The 20503-nt window shown below is 57.2% G+C and overlaps 1 protein-coding gene across 1 annotated transcript in view; it reads left to right on the forward strand.

The window, feature by feature from the left end:
- Nucleotides 1-20503, forward strand: part of DYSF (dysferlin) — a 200418-nt gene that overhangs the window by 97374 nt on the left and 82541 nt on the right. Inside the window, exons 24-31 of the mRNA XM_006096805.3 lie at nucleotides 1263-1455; nucleotides 3509-3664; nucleotides 7385-7516; nucleotides 7602-7768; nucleotides 8584-8698; nucleotides 8982-9087; nucleotides 9325-9467; nucleotides 10781-10954. Coding sequence (XP_006096867.1) covers nucleotides 1263-1455; nucleotides 3509-3664; nucleotides 7385-7516; nucleotides 7602-7768; nucleotides 8584-8698; nucleotides 8982-9087; nucleotides 9325-9467; nucleotides 10781-10954 — 1186 coding nt within the window. The remainder of the gene's footprint in view (nucleotides 1-1262; nucleotides 1456-3508; nucleotides 3665-7384; nucleotides 7517-7601; nucleotides 7769-8583; nucleotides 8699-8981; nucleotides 9088-9324; nucleotides 9468-10780; nucleotides 10955-20503) is intronic.

Consider the following 20503-nt stretch of genomic DNA (forward strand, 5'->3'; position numbering starts at 1 on the left):
ACGTTCCAGCGGGCTGGGGCTGGAGGGATGGCGGCCGTCCCTCTCCCGGCCGGGGGCAGCCCCATCCGAGGCACCCTCGGGGCAGTAAATATTATATTACTACAGGGTGTGCAGTACGTGACCTGAGACAGGTCCCGGGGCTTAAGTTTCCTGAGATGGAGTTTGCGTACTGCTCCCCCCACCCTAAAAATTCAATTAAAAAAAATAACAGGAAAAATGTAGTGCGCCGAGGGCCTGCCAGAGCGGTGTATCTGGCGGCGGCGGTGCCGCTGCGCTCCGGCGGTAATTGGTTCTGCATAGCTCGGGGAAATTGGCAGAAAAATAAATCAGCCGGGAGCCGGAGTCGAGACGCTGCCGGGAGGGGAGTATGAGGTGGGGGGGCTGCAAGCGGTGGGAGCAGAACTGGTGGAGCGGGTTTGACTGATGTCCTGTTTGGGAGTCAAGGGCTCAGCAGAGGTGGGGCAGCCCCCCATGCGCTCCAGCGGGGATCAGGGATCGTCTAGAGGGGCCTGCTGGTGAGGGAGGGCAGGGAGCTCCCCACTCCCCACCGCATCCTGCAGGACCCCGTGCGCGTACTGACTGACCTTGGAGGGGTGGTACGGTGAGGAGGAGCCGTAGGAAGGACTATTCGGGAGCCCAGTGGGATGGGGGGCGGTCAGAGTTCTTTGCCTCCAAACAGGATGGAGTTTAAATCCAGCCCCCCACTTGGGACCTAGGGCTGTGTTTCTGGGACTGTTTGCCCCCCCCCCCGCACAAAGGCTTCCTAAACAGAGGGTTCTGGGAGGGGTGTGTGGGGCTGCCCCAAGTCGACACATCTGTATTGCTGGCTGCCGGCCTCCCCACAGCGTCTGCAGTGGCTTGTCAGGGATCCATAAATTTCCTTCTTGAAGAAAGTGTGCGTACAACAGAATGGATTCGTTTCAGCCAAGGGCAACTTGGCGCTCAGGCCTCTGCTCTGGGAGGATGCAGGGGGCAGGGAGGAACCCCCCCTCCAAGTCCCCCCCTCCCCCGGGACTTCAGAGCAGTGGCCTGTGGGCCAGTGTGGTTGGGGAAGGCTTCCTGGAGGAGGTGAGGGCAGAGCAGGTTGCACAGAGATGACTGTGCAGGTGGGTCAGGCGGGAGAGGGTGCCCAGCAGGTGGGCTGAGGGTGTGATGCTTGTTGTGGGGCCTGTGCTCATATGTGTGTTCATGCATGTATGTGCCTGGACTGGGGTCTGCACCGGGCTCCTGCTCATCAGGTACATCCCATCTGTCCCTCACAGCCAGCCCCTGAGCAATGTCCAAGAGAGGCCCTCTGCCACCTACCTGGACCAGTACCTGTACAAGCTGCGCACCCGTCACCTGAGTCAGATCACCGAGGCGGCCTTGGACCTGAAGCTTGGCCACTATGAGCTCCCCGCTATCTTGGAGCAGGCTGAGGACTGGCTCCTGCGTCTCCGGACCCTGGCAGATGAGGTAGCTCACCCTGCAAGGCACCTTCCTTCCTGTCTGGGTCATCAGAATGGGGAGGGACCTGGGACTGTCTGGACCACGATCCAAGCCTGGCTCCATTGTTGAGTGACCATGAGCCAGTGACTTAATCTCTCTGAGCCTCCACGTCCCCATTTGTGGAAGGAGGAGAGAGTAAGCAACGGGAAACTGGATATTGCGGGGCCCAGCACAGAGCCTGGTGTGCTGTAGGTGCTCAATAAATGTCCCCACATGTGCATAAGAAATACTGACAAGGTGTTTCAGAGACAGAGCTGGGACCAGGACTCAGGGCGCCTGGCTCTAGGTCCAGTGCTGGGCCTGCTTTCCCGGGACCTAATGCCTTCTCCCTGCCAGCGCCCTGGTTTCCTGCCCTCTCGGATGCCTTTGAGCCCAGGCCCGAGGAGGCTGCATGTGCAGTAGCTCTGAGCATCGTCATATCTAATCAGAGAGAAGAGGCTCCAGTTCGTCTTCAGGGGCACCTTTCCCCACCCGCACCCCCCTCCCCTTCAGGGCAGATGCACTGGCCTGGTTCCTCGGGTGCCCAGACAGGACACAGATTTGTCTAGAATAGGACATAGGTCCACTCATGTCAGAGGCAGGCCAGCTGTTGCCCACTATGACCAGGGCCATGCAGGACCCCCAGGGAGGGGACGGTGATGGTTGGAAGGATCCCCCCAGGAGCGAGCAGAGAAGGGCAGGGCCTGCAAGGGGCTTCTGGAGGAGCGAGTTGTTGAAGGGGGAGGGAGGCCCAGGAAGTGGAAAGGAGACTCAGGAGGGGAAGGCAACCTGGGATGTGGGTCCCCGAGAGTCAGTTCCCGAGCAGGGTCTCAGGCATAGGCCAACTACATGGGGAACGCGTGTTGCTCAGCCACAGGCCGACCCCTCCCAGTGGCCATGGACTCTCTTCTCGGGCTGGTCAAGGCATGCCTCCCCAGATCATGGCCCAGACCGACCCCAGAACTCAGCACAGGTTGCGACAGGGCTTGGAGAGGTTCAGGTCAAACAGGTGCTGTTGACTGTATGGGAGCCCAGAGAGAATCTTTCTCAGATTTGAGTGCGCATCAGAATCCCCTGAAAAGCTCATTAAAACAGGTCACAGTCCCCCCCACCCCACCTCACATATCTGGGTGGAGCCTGGGAATTTGCATTTCTGTTCCGGGGACCACACTTTGAGAACCCCTGGACTTATGGTTAGCAACACGTTTTTGGAGTCAGAAAAACCCAGCTCCTAGCCTCGTGGAGCCTGAATTTCCTCACCTGGCACGTGGCTGCCTTTCTCTGCCTCCTGGGCTGCCGCAGGGCAGACGTGAACAAGGCCTGTGAAATGCTGAGCAAGTGCCGCAGGAGTCTGAGGCCCGGTCAGAGGCAGACCCAGCCTCCTCCCGGTGCACTTGGCTCACCAACCTTGGTAGAGATGGACCGTACCCCACCAACCACCTCCCCTCACAGCCAGAGGCTCCGAGGGCTCAGGGGCCTGGCAGTTTTGTTCTGAGCTAGTCACCATTCTCAGAGCCCACGGTCCCCAGGCCCAGTGAGAGTCGGCTCCCAGGGCCCCTGCTCTGGATGTGCTGCTGCTCCTGGGCGTGGGGAAGGGGACGGTGAGGAAGGGGGTGAGGAAGGAGGCAGTCATCTTAGGTGTAATGTCATCTTCCGGGTCAGATGGAATCCTCCATGTATGTCTATGCCGGGAGCATCCACCTACCCAGTGTGTGGAGGTGGGGCGGGCGTGGGGAATCTAAGAACGTAAGCTCTGGGCTCCAGGCAGGAGTGTCTTTTCCCAGAAAATGTGAACTCAGCTCAGTGATTTTTGGCAGGCTCCTCTGTGAGCCCGGGGCAGTCCCCTGTCCTGGGGACTCTTGGCTTCCGAAATCAGAGGTGCCCGGCTGAACCTGGGAGGCCACCGGGGTGGGGCAGGGGTGGGCATCTGGGGATGGAGGCCGGGGAGAGACCTGTGCGGGCCCTGAGCCAGGGTGGTCAGCTCATGGGGTGCGGGCCCAGGCGGGTCACGGTCCCCACCCTGACGGCCACCTTCTCTCAGCCCCAGAACAGCCTGCCCGACATCGTGATCTGGATGCTGCAGGGAGACAAGCGGGTGGCGTACCAGCGGGTGCCCGTCCACGAGGTCCTCTTCTCCCGGCGGGGCGCCAGCTACTGTGGCAAGAATTGCGGGAAGCTGCAGACGATCTTCCTGAAAGTGGGTTCTTTCTCCTCAAGTTACGGCCACATTTTCTCAGCCCCAGGCCTGTCCCTGTCCTCTTCCCTTTCCCCTCCGGTTCTCTCTCTGCCTCTGAGTCCGAGGACTCCGCTCTTGGAAAGGGCCGAGGGCTTTAGGTAAAACTCCCTCCCTTCTCCTCCCTCTCACAGGGTTCCCTAGACCTCACACACCCGCCCGGTCCAGAGCGTGAGCAGGGAGAGCAGAGCCGGCCCCTGAGGCTGTGCTTGTCCTCCAGCCTCTAAGGCAGTGGTTCTCAACCTTCCTAATGCCCTGACCCTTTAATACAGTTCCACATGTTGTGGTGACCCCCAATTTCATTGTTACAAATTGAACATAATTAAAGCATAGTGATTAATTACAAAAACAACATGTAATTATATATGTATTTTCTGATGGTCTTAGGCGACCCCTGTGAAAGGGTCGTTCGACCTCCCAAGGGGTCGTGACCCACAGGTTGAGAACCGCTGCTCTAAGGCCCCTGACACAGACCTGCCTCCATCCCTGCCTGAATGTCTTCCACTCCAGCTGGGGCCTCAGGGCAGCCATGGCCCAGTGAGGTTCAAGTTCCTCCCTGTGGGAAGGCTGGTGTCTGGGCACCAGGTGTCCCCATGGCTCTGCCCCACCAGAGAGCCGGGAGCAAGTCTCCTGCCCACCAGTATCACCCCACCCCCGCTCCCTTTGTGTCTCTCCTCCTCTAACACCCGTCCTTGCTCCCTCTCCGTCTTCCCTCAGGGGACTGACCTGACTAGCCCAGGGTGACAGGGAAGTGAGTGGGTACCTGGGGACCCTCCATCCTCTCTCTGGGTTAATGTGGGGACATGGAGCCAAGGCTGCTTTGGTCTGGGGACTGTGGCCTGGTGGTCAGGACATAATTTGGGGAAATTCCTCCCTGTGCCATGGCTGCCCTGGCGCAAGGGGAGGGTCCCTGTTGGGATGGCTGTCATTGAGGCTGCCCTGCTAGAGGAGGGGTGGCCTTGGGAAGCAGGCGAACCCCTTACCACTTACTATTGGCTCCAGATGGCCCTGTTGGCATTATACACTGCCTGGCTTTCACCTTACCCTGCCCCTGTCTCCTCCCAGCGCACCAGGACCCACCCCCACCTCACCTCTTCCAGGTCATTGTTGGCTAACCTCAGCCTCACACCTCTGAGTGGCTGCTGGTCAACTCGTTCATATATTGGCCGATCATTCTTGTCCCGGCCTGGGGTGGGTGGAGAGGACAGGTTTCAAAGGCGCAGTGTGAGTGGACAGGTGGCGGGGCTGGCTGGACTCCTGTGTGGCCGTAGGCAGATCTCCTGAGCTCTCTGAACTGCTGGCCGTCTTCTCACCTGTAAATGAAGGTCAGGCTGCCTGCTTCATAGGTTTTGAGAATGGAATTAGGTAACACAGGTCACGGGTCTTGCTGGAGCTTGGTGGTCAGTGAATGTTAGCTTCTCTCCCCGCTTCTCCCCTTTTCCTTGGGAGCCCCCTGGCTGCCTGGGGAGAGGAGGCTCCATGAGCACCATGCCTGGAGGTCAACCCAAAGTCAGGGATGAGCAGACATCTGCACGTGGAGAATTGATACCTCGGATGAGAGGCAGTTTTGCCTAGAAAGAGGGTGGGAGGTGTGTCAGGCAGTGGGCTTCCCCTCCCACCTGCTCACAGGCCACCCAGGGCTCGTCCCCCTTGAGATCTTTCCCTGAGCCAGCTCCTCGCCTGGCAGGAGAGAAGGGACAGGAAGTCAAGGAGCGGCCACATCTGAGTGGGGCTACCCAGGGAAGGCTGTCTGGCTGGAGCGGAGGTGGGGTGGCGGAGGGCGCCTGGGGGACATGCTCCAGGCTTTGACCTCTCGGCCCTGCAGCCTTGGGGAAATGCAAACTGAAAAATTTCCCTGATTCCAAGCAGAGGGAAAAAAAAAGATATAGAATTGTTTCTCGAAGTCTTCCCCACTGAGTTTATGAGCCCTGCCAGTAGCTCCTGAGCAAGCTCTACAAAAATGTTGGCAGCAAGCAGAGACCAAGAAAACATTGGTGTTTCTTAACTTAAACCAAAGTTGGAAAAAATGAGCACCAGCAGAGAGGGAGAGGAGCCCCAAACTAGACATTTCTTTATTTGCTGTTGCTATTTTGGGTCCGGCAGGCTGGCCCCGTCTGGGGGAGGGCAGGGGAGAGACTGGGGGTGGCGGGGGAAGGGGGGGTCAGGCATTCCTGCCATGTCCCTGGGGCTGGTGGTTTGGAGGGGAAAAGGCTGCTAACCACCCCAGGGAGAGGACAGCTGAAGAGAACAGTCATGGGCAGGTTTCCAGGGGGGTGACACTTGGGGTCACGGGCTGCTCCAGGCTTCATTGAGGATGAACCTTAGCAGAGAGGCTGGGGGAAGGGTGAGAGCGTCATGGCCTTGGCCTGGCACCCCTTCCCCAGTCTCTTACCTGGACGGGCGCTCTGTCTCCAGCATCCAGGCCTCCTCCATCAGGGAGGCCCCTTACCCCGGCCTCTCTTTCCCCTTCTCAACCCATCAAAATCACTTTCTTGTCTCATTCTGCTCCCTGTCTCAGAGGAGTTACTGCTCCCAGCTCAGGTACATGAAGCCCAGGCACTAATACATTCCTTCCTCTAAGGGACAATGCAATGTGTTTCTCTAAGGGTGAGGCACTCCTGCCCCGCAGGCCATATCTGACCCTGATTTCAATCAAACGGTGAAGTAGTTGGGGAGAATACATCTCCTGTGTTGGGACACTGTGGTTATTCCCTTTTGGCAGAGCTTGTGAAAGTTTCAGGCTAAAAAGACCAATGGATAGTGGTTAACAATGCTGATGAGCACTTGAAAGGGTAGAGGTATCAGATGATACACTCACATCCAGCCAAGAAAACCCCAGAAAAACAGACAAACAAACAAACAAACAAATCCAACTGAAAACGAAGGGGGAGGCTTTAACCTCTTCACCGTCCAGACCTGGATCATCGTATCTCCTTTAGAGACTTCCTAGAACTGCATTCTCCAATATGGTGGCCATATGTGCTGTTTCAATCTAAATTAATGAAAATGAAATAAGCCCTGGCTGGCTGGCTCAGTTGGTTGGAGCATTGCTCCAGACACTAAAAGGTTGCGGGTTTAATTCCCAGTCAGGGCACATACCTGGGTTGTGGGTTTGATCCCTGATTCTCTCACACTGATGCTCCTCTCTCTGTCTCTGTTTCTCTTTCTCTTTCCCTTTTTCCCTTTCTCTCTCTCTCTCTCTCTCTCTCTCTCTCTCTCTCAGCAATAAAAACATATCCTTGGGTGAGGATTAAAAAAATGAAATACAACTAAAAATTTAGTTCTTCAGTCACACTAGCTACAGTTTAAGTGGTCAGTTGCCACATGGACTGGTGTCTACCATATTGGGCCACGTAGATAGAAATCATTACCATTGTAGCAGAACATCGCATGGGACCGTGCTTCCTAGAAGAGAACAGAAATGAGGATGAGGCGGGAGAGGAGAGAATGGGGGATGCTGGTCTCTGTAGAGAGCATGTAGGTGGTGGTAGGGGGGTGCAGTCTTCTCCTTTGATGGGAAGGAATCTTGGCAGGTGAGGAGAAGGTATTTGATAATCACACACATCTCTTCCATGAAATGCTGGTAAGTCCTTTGACAGGGCACACACCTAATGGGGTGTCAGGCTGGTATGCCCACTCCCGTAGGCCTCCTCTAGTTGGGTTTCTGTTCTTCTCTGTACCCAGTATCCGATGGAGGATGTGCCCAGAGTCCGGATGCCAGTGCAGATACGGGTGAAGCTCTGGTTCGGGCTCTCTGTGGATGAGAAGGAGTTCAACCAGTTTGCCGAGGGCAAGCTCTCCGTCTTTGCTGAGACTGTGAGTGCCTGCCACCCTCCCCATGCTCCCTCCCCCGCTTAGCTGCCACCGGACCCCACTCACTCCTCTACTGCTTGCTCTCCAGTATGAGAACCAGACCAAGCTGGCCCTGGTCGGGAACTGGGGCACGACGGGCCTTACCTACCCCAAGTTTTCTGATGTCACGGGCAAGATCAAGCTACCCAAGGACAGCTTCCGCCCCTCGGCCGGCTGGGCCTGGGCTGGAGATTGGTTCGTGTGTCCAGAGAAGACGTGAGTTGTGGGTAGGGAGGGCTTGGGGACCCCTCCGCCTCAGCCCTTTTCCTGAAAGGCCTCGGCCTTTTTCATTCCTCTGCCTGCTCCCCCCACCTCTGCCCTGATCGTAGGGACCTCCACCCGAACCCCCAGAACCGGGGCTCACTAGCAGCATTTGTCTCTGGAAGGGCTCTAACCACCGGAAGGCTCTTTATTATTAAATCAGAGTTGGCCTCCGTCAGACTTTGCATTTGACTTTGCTCCTGTTGGTTGCAGCCTTTCCTCCAAGACACCACAGAAAGCCGCTTCCTCCTCCTGCGTTAACTCCCCTTGTGCCCGACCGAGGCCCTTTCTTCCTCGGTATTTCTCAGAACAGCATCATCCTTCTCCACCTCACTATCTGCCTCTTTCTCCTCTCTTCCAGCTGGGTTGACATTCAGCAACTGTTTCTTTTAAACGTTAAAAACATTGAAGTATGATTTGTATTGTACTCAGCTATTAAGCATACAGCTTGATAACATTTCCCATCTCTATAGTTACCCATCGAGCTTCAACTACCCCCAGGCTTAGGTGTCTTCAGTTGGTCTTTCTTTTTCTTGGGGGCGATGTATTCATCTGCCCTTGAGTGTCCCTAGGTCTCTCTGGTCTCCTTCCTCTCTCTCCCCATGCTCCTGACCCCTCCTCACTCTCTCCCTCTGCCTGTCTTATTGTGGGTTGGGTGAGGCTGATGCAGGAAGGTTGGCCCAGGCCTGGGCTGCTCTGCTGGAGGCTGTGGGTGGATGTGGGGGCAGGGGGTCCCTTCAGCAGAGGCGCTGACTGTCCCCCGCCCACAGCCTGCTCTATGACACTGATGCGGGCCACCTGAGCTTCGTGGAGGAGGTGTTTGAGAACCAGACCCGGCTCCCTGGAGGCCAGTGGATCTACATGAGTGACAACTACACGGACGTGGTAAGGGGGTGCTCCAGGCAGGGGGTTCCGCTTTCTTGGATCCTGTAAATTGGGGCCTGAGAGGGACCTGTGAGTCAAAGAAGGGCAGGACCTTTTCTCTCTTGCTCCGATGTCCCCAGCCTCTGTGCTTCGGTTACCAGCGGGACAGTGTGAGGTCCGGCTCGGGTAGGACTCGACCTGAGTCACACCTGGGCGTTGAGAGCATATGTTGTCAAGTGGCATCTTCCCAGCCTCCCTGCTCACGCCCGTCTCTCCTCATGCTTGCCTGTCCCTTGCTGCCCAGAATGGGGAGAAGGTGCTTCCCAAGGAGGACATCGAGTGCCCTCTCGGCTGGAAGTGGGAAGATGAAGAGTGGTCCACCGACCTCAATCGGGCCGTGGACGAGCAAGGTGGGTGGCGCATGGAACCCGGTGAGCCCCACCCTGGCGAGCTCACAAGGTGTGCGGGTGAGGACAGCTGAGTGCAGGGTGCCTTGGCCTGGGGACTTCCTGGGTGAGCCCTCCCTGCAAGCTACCGGCTAGGAGTCAGTGGCCGCCAGTGAGTCTGTGAGCATGCCCCACCTGAAGAGATAGCTCTGCAGAGATGGAGAGTGGCCGGGCCATGAGTGATGGGTGCCCCTCCCCCAGGCTGGGAGTACAGTATCACCATCCCTCCGGACCGGAAGCCGAGGCACTGGGTCCCTGCCGAGAAGATGTACTACACCCATCGTCGGCGGCGCTGGGTCCGCCTGCGCAGGAGGGACATCAGCCAGATGGAGGCGCTGAAGAAGGTGAGCCCAGGGGATGGTGGGTGGGAGTGAGGTCTTGGTGCGGGAAGGCAAGCTGGGAACACACACACACAGGTGTACAAAGGACATGTATAAGGCACATGAGCTCACTGGAGATGCTCACGGATCACACTCAGCACATGCACACATCACACCCAGCACAAACACAGATACACACGGATCACAAGTAGCACACACACAGATCACATATTACACCTAACACATGCAATATCACACCCCCCACACTCAGATCACATTCAGCACATGCACATCCCACACCTACCACACACAGTGTCACACCCAGCACTCACACTGCATATGCACACACCTGCTCCAGAGTCCCACAGATGCCCATATCTGCACAGCCCAAGAGAATGCCTCCCCGGCCGCTGGTCTGTGCCCTTCCTTCCCAAGCACACATGGAATTGTACCCCAAGAACCAGGTCTCCCCAGTGCAGGAGTAGCTTTTGGCAGGACCCATGTCCCTTCCTCCCTTTGGGCACAGACAGTCTGGAGACAGATGTCGGTCGCTGGGGTCCAGGGGAAGGCAAGGCTCTTGGGCAACAAGCTGTTCGTGGTGCCTTGAAAGGACAGACTTCACTCTCTGTGAAGGGGCCCCGGGGGACAGAGGTGAAGGCTCGCCAGGCAGTGTGCCTCACTCCCTCACCACCAGGGTCCCTCCTAGACAGGGCGACGCTGGCCCCTAGGACTGGCCCTGGTCACTGAGCTCATGGCCCAGATCTGGGGCAGTCACAGGCCACCCTTTATCGGGAGCTGGAGAGGAAGGGGTTTCCAGGCCCCCCTCCACGCTCAGTAAAGGGGAGAGCGGGGGTCCCTCCATGGCTGACCTAGGCCCAGCGTCAGGGGAAGAAAAGCTGGGCTGGGAACTGAGATCTTCATTTTGCCTCTGCACTGCAGACCCACTTCCATTTTAGAAGCTGGGATGTGAAGAAACAAAAGGAAACGACAAGACAATCTTGGACTCACGAAATCCACCCAAAATCCAAACAAACAAACAAACCCGAAGCTCAGTCATCACCACCTCAGTCTACCTTCCCTTCCTGGCTCCTCAGTTCTCCCCACAGCCTAGGGCGTATCTTTCCCTCCTGGTGTTCTGACCCAGAGTCCTTGTCACTGCAGAAGCTGCTCAGAGGGTTCCCCCTCCAGGCAGCCCTCCGGGTTTTCCCATCTAGAAGGTGCTGGTGTGAGGTGGGAGGGGAATTGTGGAGGGCAGGAAGGGCGCAGCTGGAGCTGAGCCCAGGACTCCCTGCAGGCCCGCCAGTGGCCTCTGAGTCTGCCCTGTTCTCCCCTCGCAGCATAGGCAGGCAGAGGCCGAGGGCGAGGGCTGGGAGTACGCCTCGCTCTTCGGCTGGAAGTTTCACCTGGAGTACCGCAAGACGGACGCCTTCCGCCGCCGCCGCTGGCGCCGCCGCATGGAGCCGCTGGAGAAGACGGGGCCTGCAGCTGTGTTCGCCCTCGAGGGGGCCCTGGTATGTTCCCTGCCCACCGGGCCTGGGTCGGGTGGGGTGCGGCTGGGGTTCTCAGAGCTGTTCAGGGCTGATGCAGAGGAGGCAAGGGCCCCAGGATAGAACCTTGGACGGAACATCGACCAGGTGTTGTGGCTTCGGGTCCTCTGGGGCTGCATGTGGAGAAAGTGGACACAAGTCTCAGTGTCTTCCTACCATGAAATTGCTCCTGTTCTGGCACCAGAAGACCTGCTGCTTCTGTGCATAGTCAAGATGGTCTGCCTTGTGCCTGGAGCCGAGGGACCCATTCTTCTTGAAGAGGCTGGCATGGGCTGTGCTGGGGAGGCTTTGGCCTAACCTATGGGCGTAGCCAGAGAGGTCTAATGACCCCAGAATTCCTTGGTTGGATCTGAGTGTCCTGGGACAGGCCATTGTGTCCCTAGGAATTTTGGGAGAGATGTGCCTCCAAAACTGAGCCCCAGCCCGGCTGTCCTGCCCAGTGCACACTTTCTGGAGCCAGTGGAACGGGGGTCAGCTCAAGGTTATCCAGGGTCTGCATGATGTGTTCCCCCAAAGAGATGAGCAGGCCCTGCCAGGATATCTGAGTGGGGACATTCAGGGCTAGGATATGTCCTGTTCCCTGCTCTGTTGGCCTGGGGGGTCCTGGAGATGGAGTGAGATGTCCAGGATGAGACACCCCCCTCCAAAATCCAGCCACAACTGCCCACCCCCTGAGCTGGGGGGCTTTGGTTGTGACCCTGGGAGCAGGCTCTACCAGCTGTGCTGGCTGATGGAATCTGAGCGGGTTCGTGTGCAGCCAGCTGTGCGTGTGCACATGTGCGTGTGGGTATTTGGTTGGGGTGAGGAGCTTTGAGTCTTAACCCTGGGCCAAGGCTAGGTACCCATTTGTGGGGCAACGCAGCTACAAGGGCTGGGGAAGTAGAATGGGGCAGGGCAGGGGGGTAGAATGGGGTGGGGCTGGGGAGTACAGGGGGCAGTTCTGTGACTCCCTCTGTCTTGTCTGAAAGGCACAGGGCAGGGCCTGGCTGTGGTCTGTGGCTCCAGCTGGGGATTCGGGGCATAAAGACTGTGGCAGACCTAACAGTCAGGGCCAGGCCGAGGAGGCTGGGCAGGCACCTAAGGATCCAGGACTTGTTTTCTTCAGTGGAAACGCACCTCAAATGCCTAAAGGAAGAAGAAGAGTTTCAGGGCTCAGATGGCTAGACAGAGCCCAAGAGATGAATGAGGCATTAGTTTGGCGGGAAATGGGTCCATGCAGTGTCCCAGGACTATGTTTCTAACGTGGTCTCCTGTTTGGTCTCGTTCACACACCGGCTCCGTCCATGTGATAGCAAAGATGGCACCTGTGACAAAAGGCTGATGTCATCTTTATTACCAGCAAAGCCCTGCTGGATAGAATAGCTCGGCCCTCCCGGCATCCTCTGTTTTGCTCACACTGGAGACCGCGAGGAGAGGAGAATGCCACTCTCTTAATAGCACCAGTAGCCGTCCCGTGTGGCTGACTGGCCCCGGAGCCTGGGTGAGGATCAGCGTGTTCTGATTGGCCGTCCGGGGCCAGGCGCTTTTTCTGTGGTTGACAGCATCACCAGGTGGGGGAGAGGAAAAGAAAACCCCAAAGAGTGCTGGGCAAAGAGCTACAGATGATGACCACGGACCCTATTCAGTGAGCAGCAGGAGCCAGAGTGGGCTGCTGAGCGGAATGTGCTGGTCAGAGCTGGGCTTCAGGACCAGTAATGAAGGAGCTGTGGAGGCTGGTTGGAGGGAGAGCCTCCCATCAGGAGACCATCAGGAATCTGGGTTAGGACCCAGGACACCATGGCCATGTGGGATGGGGGCTGTGGACCAGAGTGGAAGTGGAGTGGCAGGGCCTGGGGAGGAAAGGGTCACATGGGCTCAGAGGCCCTGCTGGGTGCACAATGGGGCGATTCCCATCGCCAGGCCACGGGGCGGGGTGGACCCGGGGCAGCGATGAGTTCACGGCTGGCCCTGGCAAGTCTGACACACACGGTGAACTGCTGTGTGGGAAAGGCGGATGTGGCGGCCGCCTGCCAGGCGGCCCAGGGCAGGGAGGCCGGGGGCACGGGGGCTGAGCGTCAGCTGTGAGGTGTTGGGCCGGAGGAGAGAGTGCACAGGCCAGAGGCGCACGAAAGTGCATGGATGGAAGCGTGGACGGGCTCTGGGGCTGCGGGAAGATGAGCAATCCCAGGAAAGCTGTCTGAGTCTGACTTAGAGAAAGAACCAGGCGGACGGGACGGATAGTGTTTAGGTGTGGCCGGCATCGGGACAGGGCCATTGGCCCATTTGACAGGAGCTGTCTGACCACTCTGCTTCAGCGAATAGAACCTCCATCTGCACCAATACACAAGCACACACACACACACACATACATGTGTACACACATGCACACACACTCCCCTTCCATGGTCATCTTTACTAGTACATGCTTCCTGCCAGGACCAAGGCCAGCCTGGGCTCCTATCCCTGAGCCTGCTGTTCTTCATCCTGGGATGTACTGATGCCCGGCCAGGCACAGGGCAAAGGTCCAACCTGCAGGCAGGTGGGTTGGTTTCCTGGGTGCCAGGACCCAGCTACTCTCCCGGGCACGGGTCTTTGCCCATTGGCCACCGATGCCTGTGGATGCACCGGGCAGGAACGTGGTGGGTCACGGTGAAAGTTTCGTTCCAGTTCTGCTTCCTCTGCTTCCTAGTCCTTCGTCTCTTTAGTGACTCTGTTACCTCATCAGGGAAGTCACTGCATCCTAGGGTGCTGTAAGGATTAAGGACACGACCATGCAAAGAAGTGCTTCTCAGCCCTTAGGAACATAGGAGCCATCCGGGGGTCTTGTTAAAATGCACCCTCTGCATTCAGTGCCTGGGTGGGGCCCGAGAGCCTCCATTTCTAACCAGCTTCCAGGTGATGCAATGCTGCTGGTCCAAGGACCACCTTTGGGTATCGAGGATGTAACGTGCACAGAGCATCATGAAGGCGAGGGAGGTGGTCACATTGCCCTCCCCCGCTCCCCCGGATACCCTGAGAGAGGCAGGGTGTGTCCATTCTTGGCTGAAGTATGTGGCCAGGGTCCTGGACAGGGAGGCAGGGAAAGATGACATTGACATGTTCTCCCTGCTCCATGGAGGGAGAAATGTGTTCTTTACTTCAAATGATCCCTCAATTGAGTGGTGGAGGCCTGACCCATGGGAACGCCTGTCTGATTAGGACAGTGGTTCTCAACCTTCTGGCCCTTTAAATACAGTTCCTCATGTTGTGACCCAACCATAAAATTATTTCCGTTGCTACTTCATAACTGTAATGTTGCTACTGTTATGAAGCGTAATGTAAATGTCTGATATGCAGGATGGTCTTAGGCGACCCCTGTGAAAGGGTCGTTCGACCGCCAAAGGGGTCGCGACCCACAGGTTGAGAACTGCTGGATTAGGAAGAGAGACCTTCACATGTGAATGTGTATAAACCCAGTAGAATTGGCGCCTTTGAAGTGCAGAGGTGCCAAATAAGAGTCATTCCAGGGTGACTTTTTGGAGGAGGACATTGAGCTTGAAGGAGTTTAGGGAAAGACGGCGTGCGGGTGGTGGCCAGGTGGCCCTCCTGGTAATCTGACATTTCTGGGTGTCTGGGCCCAAGGACCAGGCCTGTGGCGCCCCCTTGCCTAGTAGCACCCCTCCCCGGGCCCACGTGTTCCCCGGCAAGCTGGGCCTCGCTTGCCAGCTCCCCTCCTGAAGACGTCTCGCTGGAAGGCAGGCTCTGTCTGCTCATTAGCACAGGCAGCCTTTCCCTGAAACCTTCCGCTGGGGCCAAGCCTGGCTCCCTCCACGGAGCAGGAGGCCCTGGCTCCGTCTGCTAATCGTCTGCTGTCTCCATCGTGAGCATTATTTTATTTTCGTATTATTCTTTTTCCAGCTAATATCCTGGCATTCCCAAAGACACCGGGTTTCATAATCTCCCTGGCGTTCCCAGGGAGCTGGGAAGCGGAGCACAAAGCTGCTATTATAGCGCGTTCCATCCAGCCTCCCTCTCCTGCCCCACACCCCTTGCTGCCGCCACCGCGGGCTCCCACCCAGTCACCCCTCCTGACGCCACCGGCCTCTCTGGGAACTCTGGTGACGGCTGCCGGGATGAGCTCACAGAATCCATCCTGTCGCTCTTGCCCTGGGCCTGCCCTCCACACACAAGGATTTTTCCAGAGCCCCGTCTCTGAGCTTGGCCCTGAGTGTCGGGAAGGGTTTTCTGAGATGCCTGATCCTGGGCAGGGAGGGAAGGAGATGGAGACTCAGCAATTTGTTCGCATAGCCTGAGAGTTTTTAGAGCTGGAAGGGACTTTCATGTTCGAAAGGTGCTCTCCACCTGGCTTTGGAGCTGCCGGAGCCTAGAAATTGGATGCGAAGTTGTGGGTGTGCATGTGTGTGTACATGTGTCTGATGTGTAATCATATATGTGATGTATGCACATACGACACACATGCAAATTACATGTATGCGTGTGATACATCTGTGCAGGTGTGTGAAATGTGTACAATGCTTGCACGTGTGTGTGCAATGAGCACATGTGTGTCTGTGATGGGAAATCCTGGTGGAAGGTCCATGGTTTTCTTCAATAATGAGAATGGAGGACCCCAAAGAGGGTAGGAAATACCAAATTCCATTTTGCCATGTCCCAGAGACCAGGCTGAGAACCTTATGAGCACCGTCTCATTCTGTTCTCACAGTGACCCCAGAAGGCTGGGTTCTGTTATTAGGCCCATTGTATAGTTGCGGAGACTGAGGTTCAGAATCACGTTGTCCAAGATGGTAGCCACTAGCCAGCATAGGTGGCTATTTAGATTTACATTTAACGTAATTAAAGTAAGAAAATCCAGTTCCCCAGTCACACCAGCCACATCCCCAGGGCCCGGTAGCCACGCCTGGTGACCACATGGGACAGTGCTGCCCTAGAACGGCTCTGAGTCCCTCTGTTGCCCCAGAAGAAACGGAGGCCTGAGAAGGGGTCTGCCCAGGGGCACAGCACGAGTCAGTCTGGAACCAAGGCCAGAATAGTGGCTCTTCTGCCCTCTCTCCCTAGGATCGTCCCACTCCTGTTCCGGCGTGATGTCCCTGAGTGGGGTCCGAGGGAGGGCCCTGGCATCTGGCTAGAGCCCTGGGGTATGGGTATCACCCTCTTGTCTTGTAGTCGGGTAGCTTGGCCTCCCTGGGGCGGGAGGGGAGCTGTACGGAGGCCCACCCGGGAAGCCTCCAAGTTGGCTGGCAGAGGCCCGAGTCCCGACCAGAAGTGGGGAGGACCTACTGAGACAGGAATCAAGCCCCGTCCGGGGCCAGGGAAGGGCCGCTGGGAGCCAGAAGTGCTAGGAGAGGGGGTCAGGGAGAGGCTGGTGCCAGAGAGGAGTAATTTGAGATTTGAACTGGCTGAAAAGGAGAGATGTGGGTGGGGAGGGGAGGAGCCATCTCTGGACCTGGATGGAGCCCTGCTGTGCTCGGGGGCACCTCGATATCATGATATCATGCCCGTAGCAGCCCTTTGAGCAAGGGCAGCGCCTGGGAGGTGAGAAGGGTTTGCCTCGTGACCTAACCACGGCCCGGGACAGGGTTGGCTCATACTGAGAGGTGGCTCCCGGTGTCCCTGGGTTCTGTTTATTGAATATGCAAATTGAGCACCTGTTCTGGACTTGGCATTGTGCTAGCAGGGCAGCTTCAGGGCTGGCTGCCAGCCCTCTCAAGCAGGGCCTCCCTGCCCCTCCTGCTCCCCCACATGGACAAACATTTGGGTAATTCCTCTAACTGTGCACACCCAGGCTCCGTCTAGCTCAAAGTTTGGATATGATGTCCGAAGGGCCCAGCTATGTGTCTGTGTAGCCGGACAGAGCGCCAGCACGTGAATGTGTGTGTGTCACAGCGAGTGGATGTGCTGGTGCCCCGAGGCATGTCATTGTACATGCATGAGGCCTGCGCCCACCGTTCCCAGGGTGCCCTCAGCATTCACTGCCTGGTCTGGGACACTGTTAGGAACTATGCCCGAACACAAGTAGGGCCATTCCTGGCAAACTGGGACACACAGTATCCTCAGTACCGAGGCGCTCTGTCGTGGGATAGAGCCTGCTCGAGCGTGCCCTGCAGCCTCCACATGCGAAGACGTGGAAGCCCTGGAGGGACACACGCACACATGCAGGCGGACGCACGTGGCATCGTGGACTCTCCAGGTTTCCTGATTCCACTCCCGCTCCCCAGGGCCCGGCCGGGAGTTTTGCAAGGAGTTTAGCAGCTGCTTCCAAGCCTTGGCTCCAGCTGTGACTTCAATGGGGTTGCACCCTCAGCTGCTATTCCACTTAAGGCTGCGATCAGCCCCAAGGAGGAAGGGAGGTCTGTGTGTTCCCGAGTTCCCTCTTTTAAAGGGTTCTCCTGCTCTGGCCTAGCCGGCTGGCCGGTGTGGGGTTTCCCTAGAAACCAAGACCAGGGCAGCCAGGGCAGTGACGTGGGCCCTGGATCCCCCCAGGCCCTGCCTTGGCACTTGGCTCTCTCCTGCCCCAGAGCCCTGCTCAGGTCCTGAATTCTGTGAGGAAGCAGGATTTACTCTCTGGCCCTTTATGGACAAGTCTGCCAGCTGTTCTAGAGCACTTGCTACGTGTCAAGCATTGCCCTCTTCCCTGTTCCCATGTTATCTCACTTAACCCCCCAAAGTGATCCCAAGAGATGGGTTTTAGTAGTATTCCCATTTTACAGTTGCGTAAACTGAGGCACAGAGAAGACAAGTAACACTCCAGCTGTTTTCTGACATGAGTATTGTGAACTGTCTTGTGGACCATGATGGGCTGTGCTGTTTGTAGCGCTCTACCCTACACCGCTGTGTTGCTATTTGGATGTCCCAGCAAGGACCACAGTGAAGAAGAGATCCTGGCAGGTCACCCTAGGGCTGTATCCACTGAGCCAAACCAGTCAGGGCTGTGTTGCTATTTGGATGTCCCAGCAAGGACCACAGTGAAGAAGAGATCCTGGCAGGTCACCCTAGGGTTGTGTGGGTCTTTTTTACCGGAAAAGAATCCAGACAACAAATCCAGCCTGGTTTGTAGCACTTGCTGATTCCCATGGTGTAAATATCTCTGCCATGGCCCATTTCCTGCCAGCAATGTGACATCATGCAGGTGGGTATGGGAAGGGCGGGCAGTAGTAGCACATGGTACTATCTACCCTATAGATATATTAGACATAGCCTCAGGAGCAGGATAACAGTAAAAAGCAGTAAAATAAGTAGGAGGTAATGCGTTTGAATATTTATCACCTTTGTCTTTTGAGTGAATTTCTGTAGTTATAAATTTATAGGATTTGGCTTTCACAAAGGGCCGTGTTTAACAACCGCCTTGCAAAATGGCTGAAAATTTAACGATCTGTTCTCATGAGCCCTGTGAGTGGGTCCCAGCCCCTGCTGCTCTGGGGGTGGGGTGGGGTCCTGACCCTGTCGACATAAGAGAAGAGATGGGGGCCTTCAGTAGTAGCTCCCTTCCCAACAGCTCTGTCACCTGTGTACTTTGAGTCCATCATGCATGCATAGGAATTGAGTTCTCCCCATAAAGCAAGGAGGGCAGCTGATCCCCCCATGCCCATCTGCTTGACTGTGCTAGGGAAGGGGGTACCCTGGTGGGCGCCCAGGAGACGTCCGAGGCCCTGCGGTCTCCTTCCTGACCACCGTGGGTGTGGCTGCTGTGGCTCTGTCCCCTGCCTGCTCAGCCCCGGGGAATTCCCCTGCGAAACCTGTGTCCTCTTGCTCTGCCCCTTCTGTCCCCCTCCTGCCTCCGCTCTATAGATCCTGACCCAACCTCTAGGCCTGTGTGGGGCCATGTGCCATTACCAGAGGGAGGAGGTGTGTATGTGACCGACAGCGTGTGGTGCAGAAGGAATCTCAGACATGCGAGTGGTCTCACGCTGCTCTGCGGGTCCGGTTCAGGCCAGTGGAGGAGTCCCCTGCATCGAAACTGCTTGTTTAGGTAGGACCTGCCCATCTCCTCCCAGTGTGGTGGCCACACTGAGGCCCTGGGGCAGAACCATCAGCAGGCTGAGGTGGGCTGGGCCTCTGGCTCGGGGACCCCTGGGGGAGCCCCTGGCATCTGGGAGGGCGAGTGTTCCTTACTATTCTGAGCTCAGGCTGCCCCGGGAGCCCTGGCTGCCAGCTGGGCAGCAGCAGTTGGAGGCCACCCAGTCCCCTGGGCGAGCGGCAGGATCCCTTACACAGCTAGCCCCAAGACAGAGTGCGTGGCCGCAGACCGCGTGGCTGCCAGCCCCAGCCCCAGCCCGGGAGTCTCATTGCCATGAGCTATGGAGGCAGGAATGTGACTGTGGGAAACCCAATGCCCTGGGCCTGGCCCTGGGCTGAGGAAGAGGGTGCGTGTGCAGTGGGAGTGAAGGTCGCTGGGTGGAAAAGGAGCATCAGCCACCCCTGCAGCCTGGCTCTGCCTGGGCTCCGAGGGAGCGCAGAGGAAGCCAGCCCTCCCTCTCTGGGCTGTGTCTTCCCCCTGCCCCAGCTCGCCCCTCTAGCCAGCCTTCCCCTGAGCTCATGGGTGGGCCTCCAGCACGCTGCTGCTCTCCCTGTTCTAGCACCTTCTTCGTGCCCTTCCTCCAGGGAGACTTCCTGAATGGGACCTCCCAAGGGCCCACGTCGGTCTTTCCACCCCGCAGATGGCCCTGCCCTGGGTGCAGTGATGCACATCACTTGTCCTTCCTGTAGAGGTGTCAGGCCTCGAGCCTCCCGAGGGTGGGAGGGTGCTGTCCAATGCACACTTTCCTGTCCCTTCCCCTGGGACCTTAGGCCCGGGTGCTGCACTCCTGGCTTAGGGTGGGGAATGCTGGGATCCACGTGGTAAGTCTTCAGTGGATAGTGACCCAGTGCCAGATGCAGGGCTGGGTGCAGGGGAGAGAGGAGTGTGCATGTCTTGAGTGTGCACACGGGGAGATGGATGCAGGAGAGAAGCTTGGAGAGGCTGGGTAGGGAACGCCGATGCAGGCAAGGCAGTCAAGGAGGTGCCTAGGCCTCAGTGATGACTGAGCCGAGGGAAGAGCTCAAGTTAGCTCATCAGGGAGGACATTCCAAGGTGGAGAGAACAGCCCGTGCAAAGGTCCTGTGGAAGCGGGAAGGTGGTGGATTCCAAAGTTACAGAAAGCTGAAGGGCGTGCAGTAAGGAGGGGAGAGTATTGTTTGACACGAGACTGGAGAGATGAAGGAGTTAAACCGACACCCTTAGCACCACTTACTGAGTGCCAGGTGCCTGCCAGGGCAGTGGGTGCATTTTATGTAATATTCACCAGTGGTTCTCAACTGGGGGAATGTCTATTCCCCACCCCATTCCCCAGGGGACATTAGACAATGTCTGGCGAGGGGTGGGGGGTGCTATGGGCATCTACTGGGTAGAGGCCCTGGATTCTGCTGAACATTCAACAACACATAGCACAGCCCCAACAAATACTTACCTGGCCCTAAATATCCAGAGTGCCAAGGTTGGAGATACCTGCATGTTTATAGTCCTCGCACTGGGTGTTGCCACAATTGACACTTTACAAT

This window comes from Myotis lucifugus, unplaced genomic scaffold, assembly GCF_000147115.1.
Source record: "Myotis lucifugus unplaced genomic scaffold, Myoluc2.0 scaffold_186, whole genome shotgun sequence".
NCBI classification, from domain to species: domain Eukaryota; kingdom Metazoa; phylum Chordata; class Mammalia; order Chiroptera; family Vespertilionidae; genus Myotis; species Myotis lucifugus.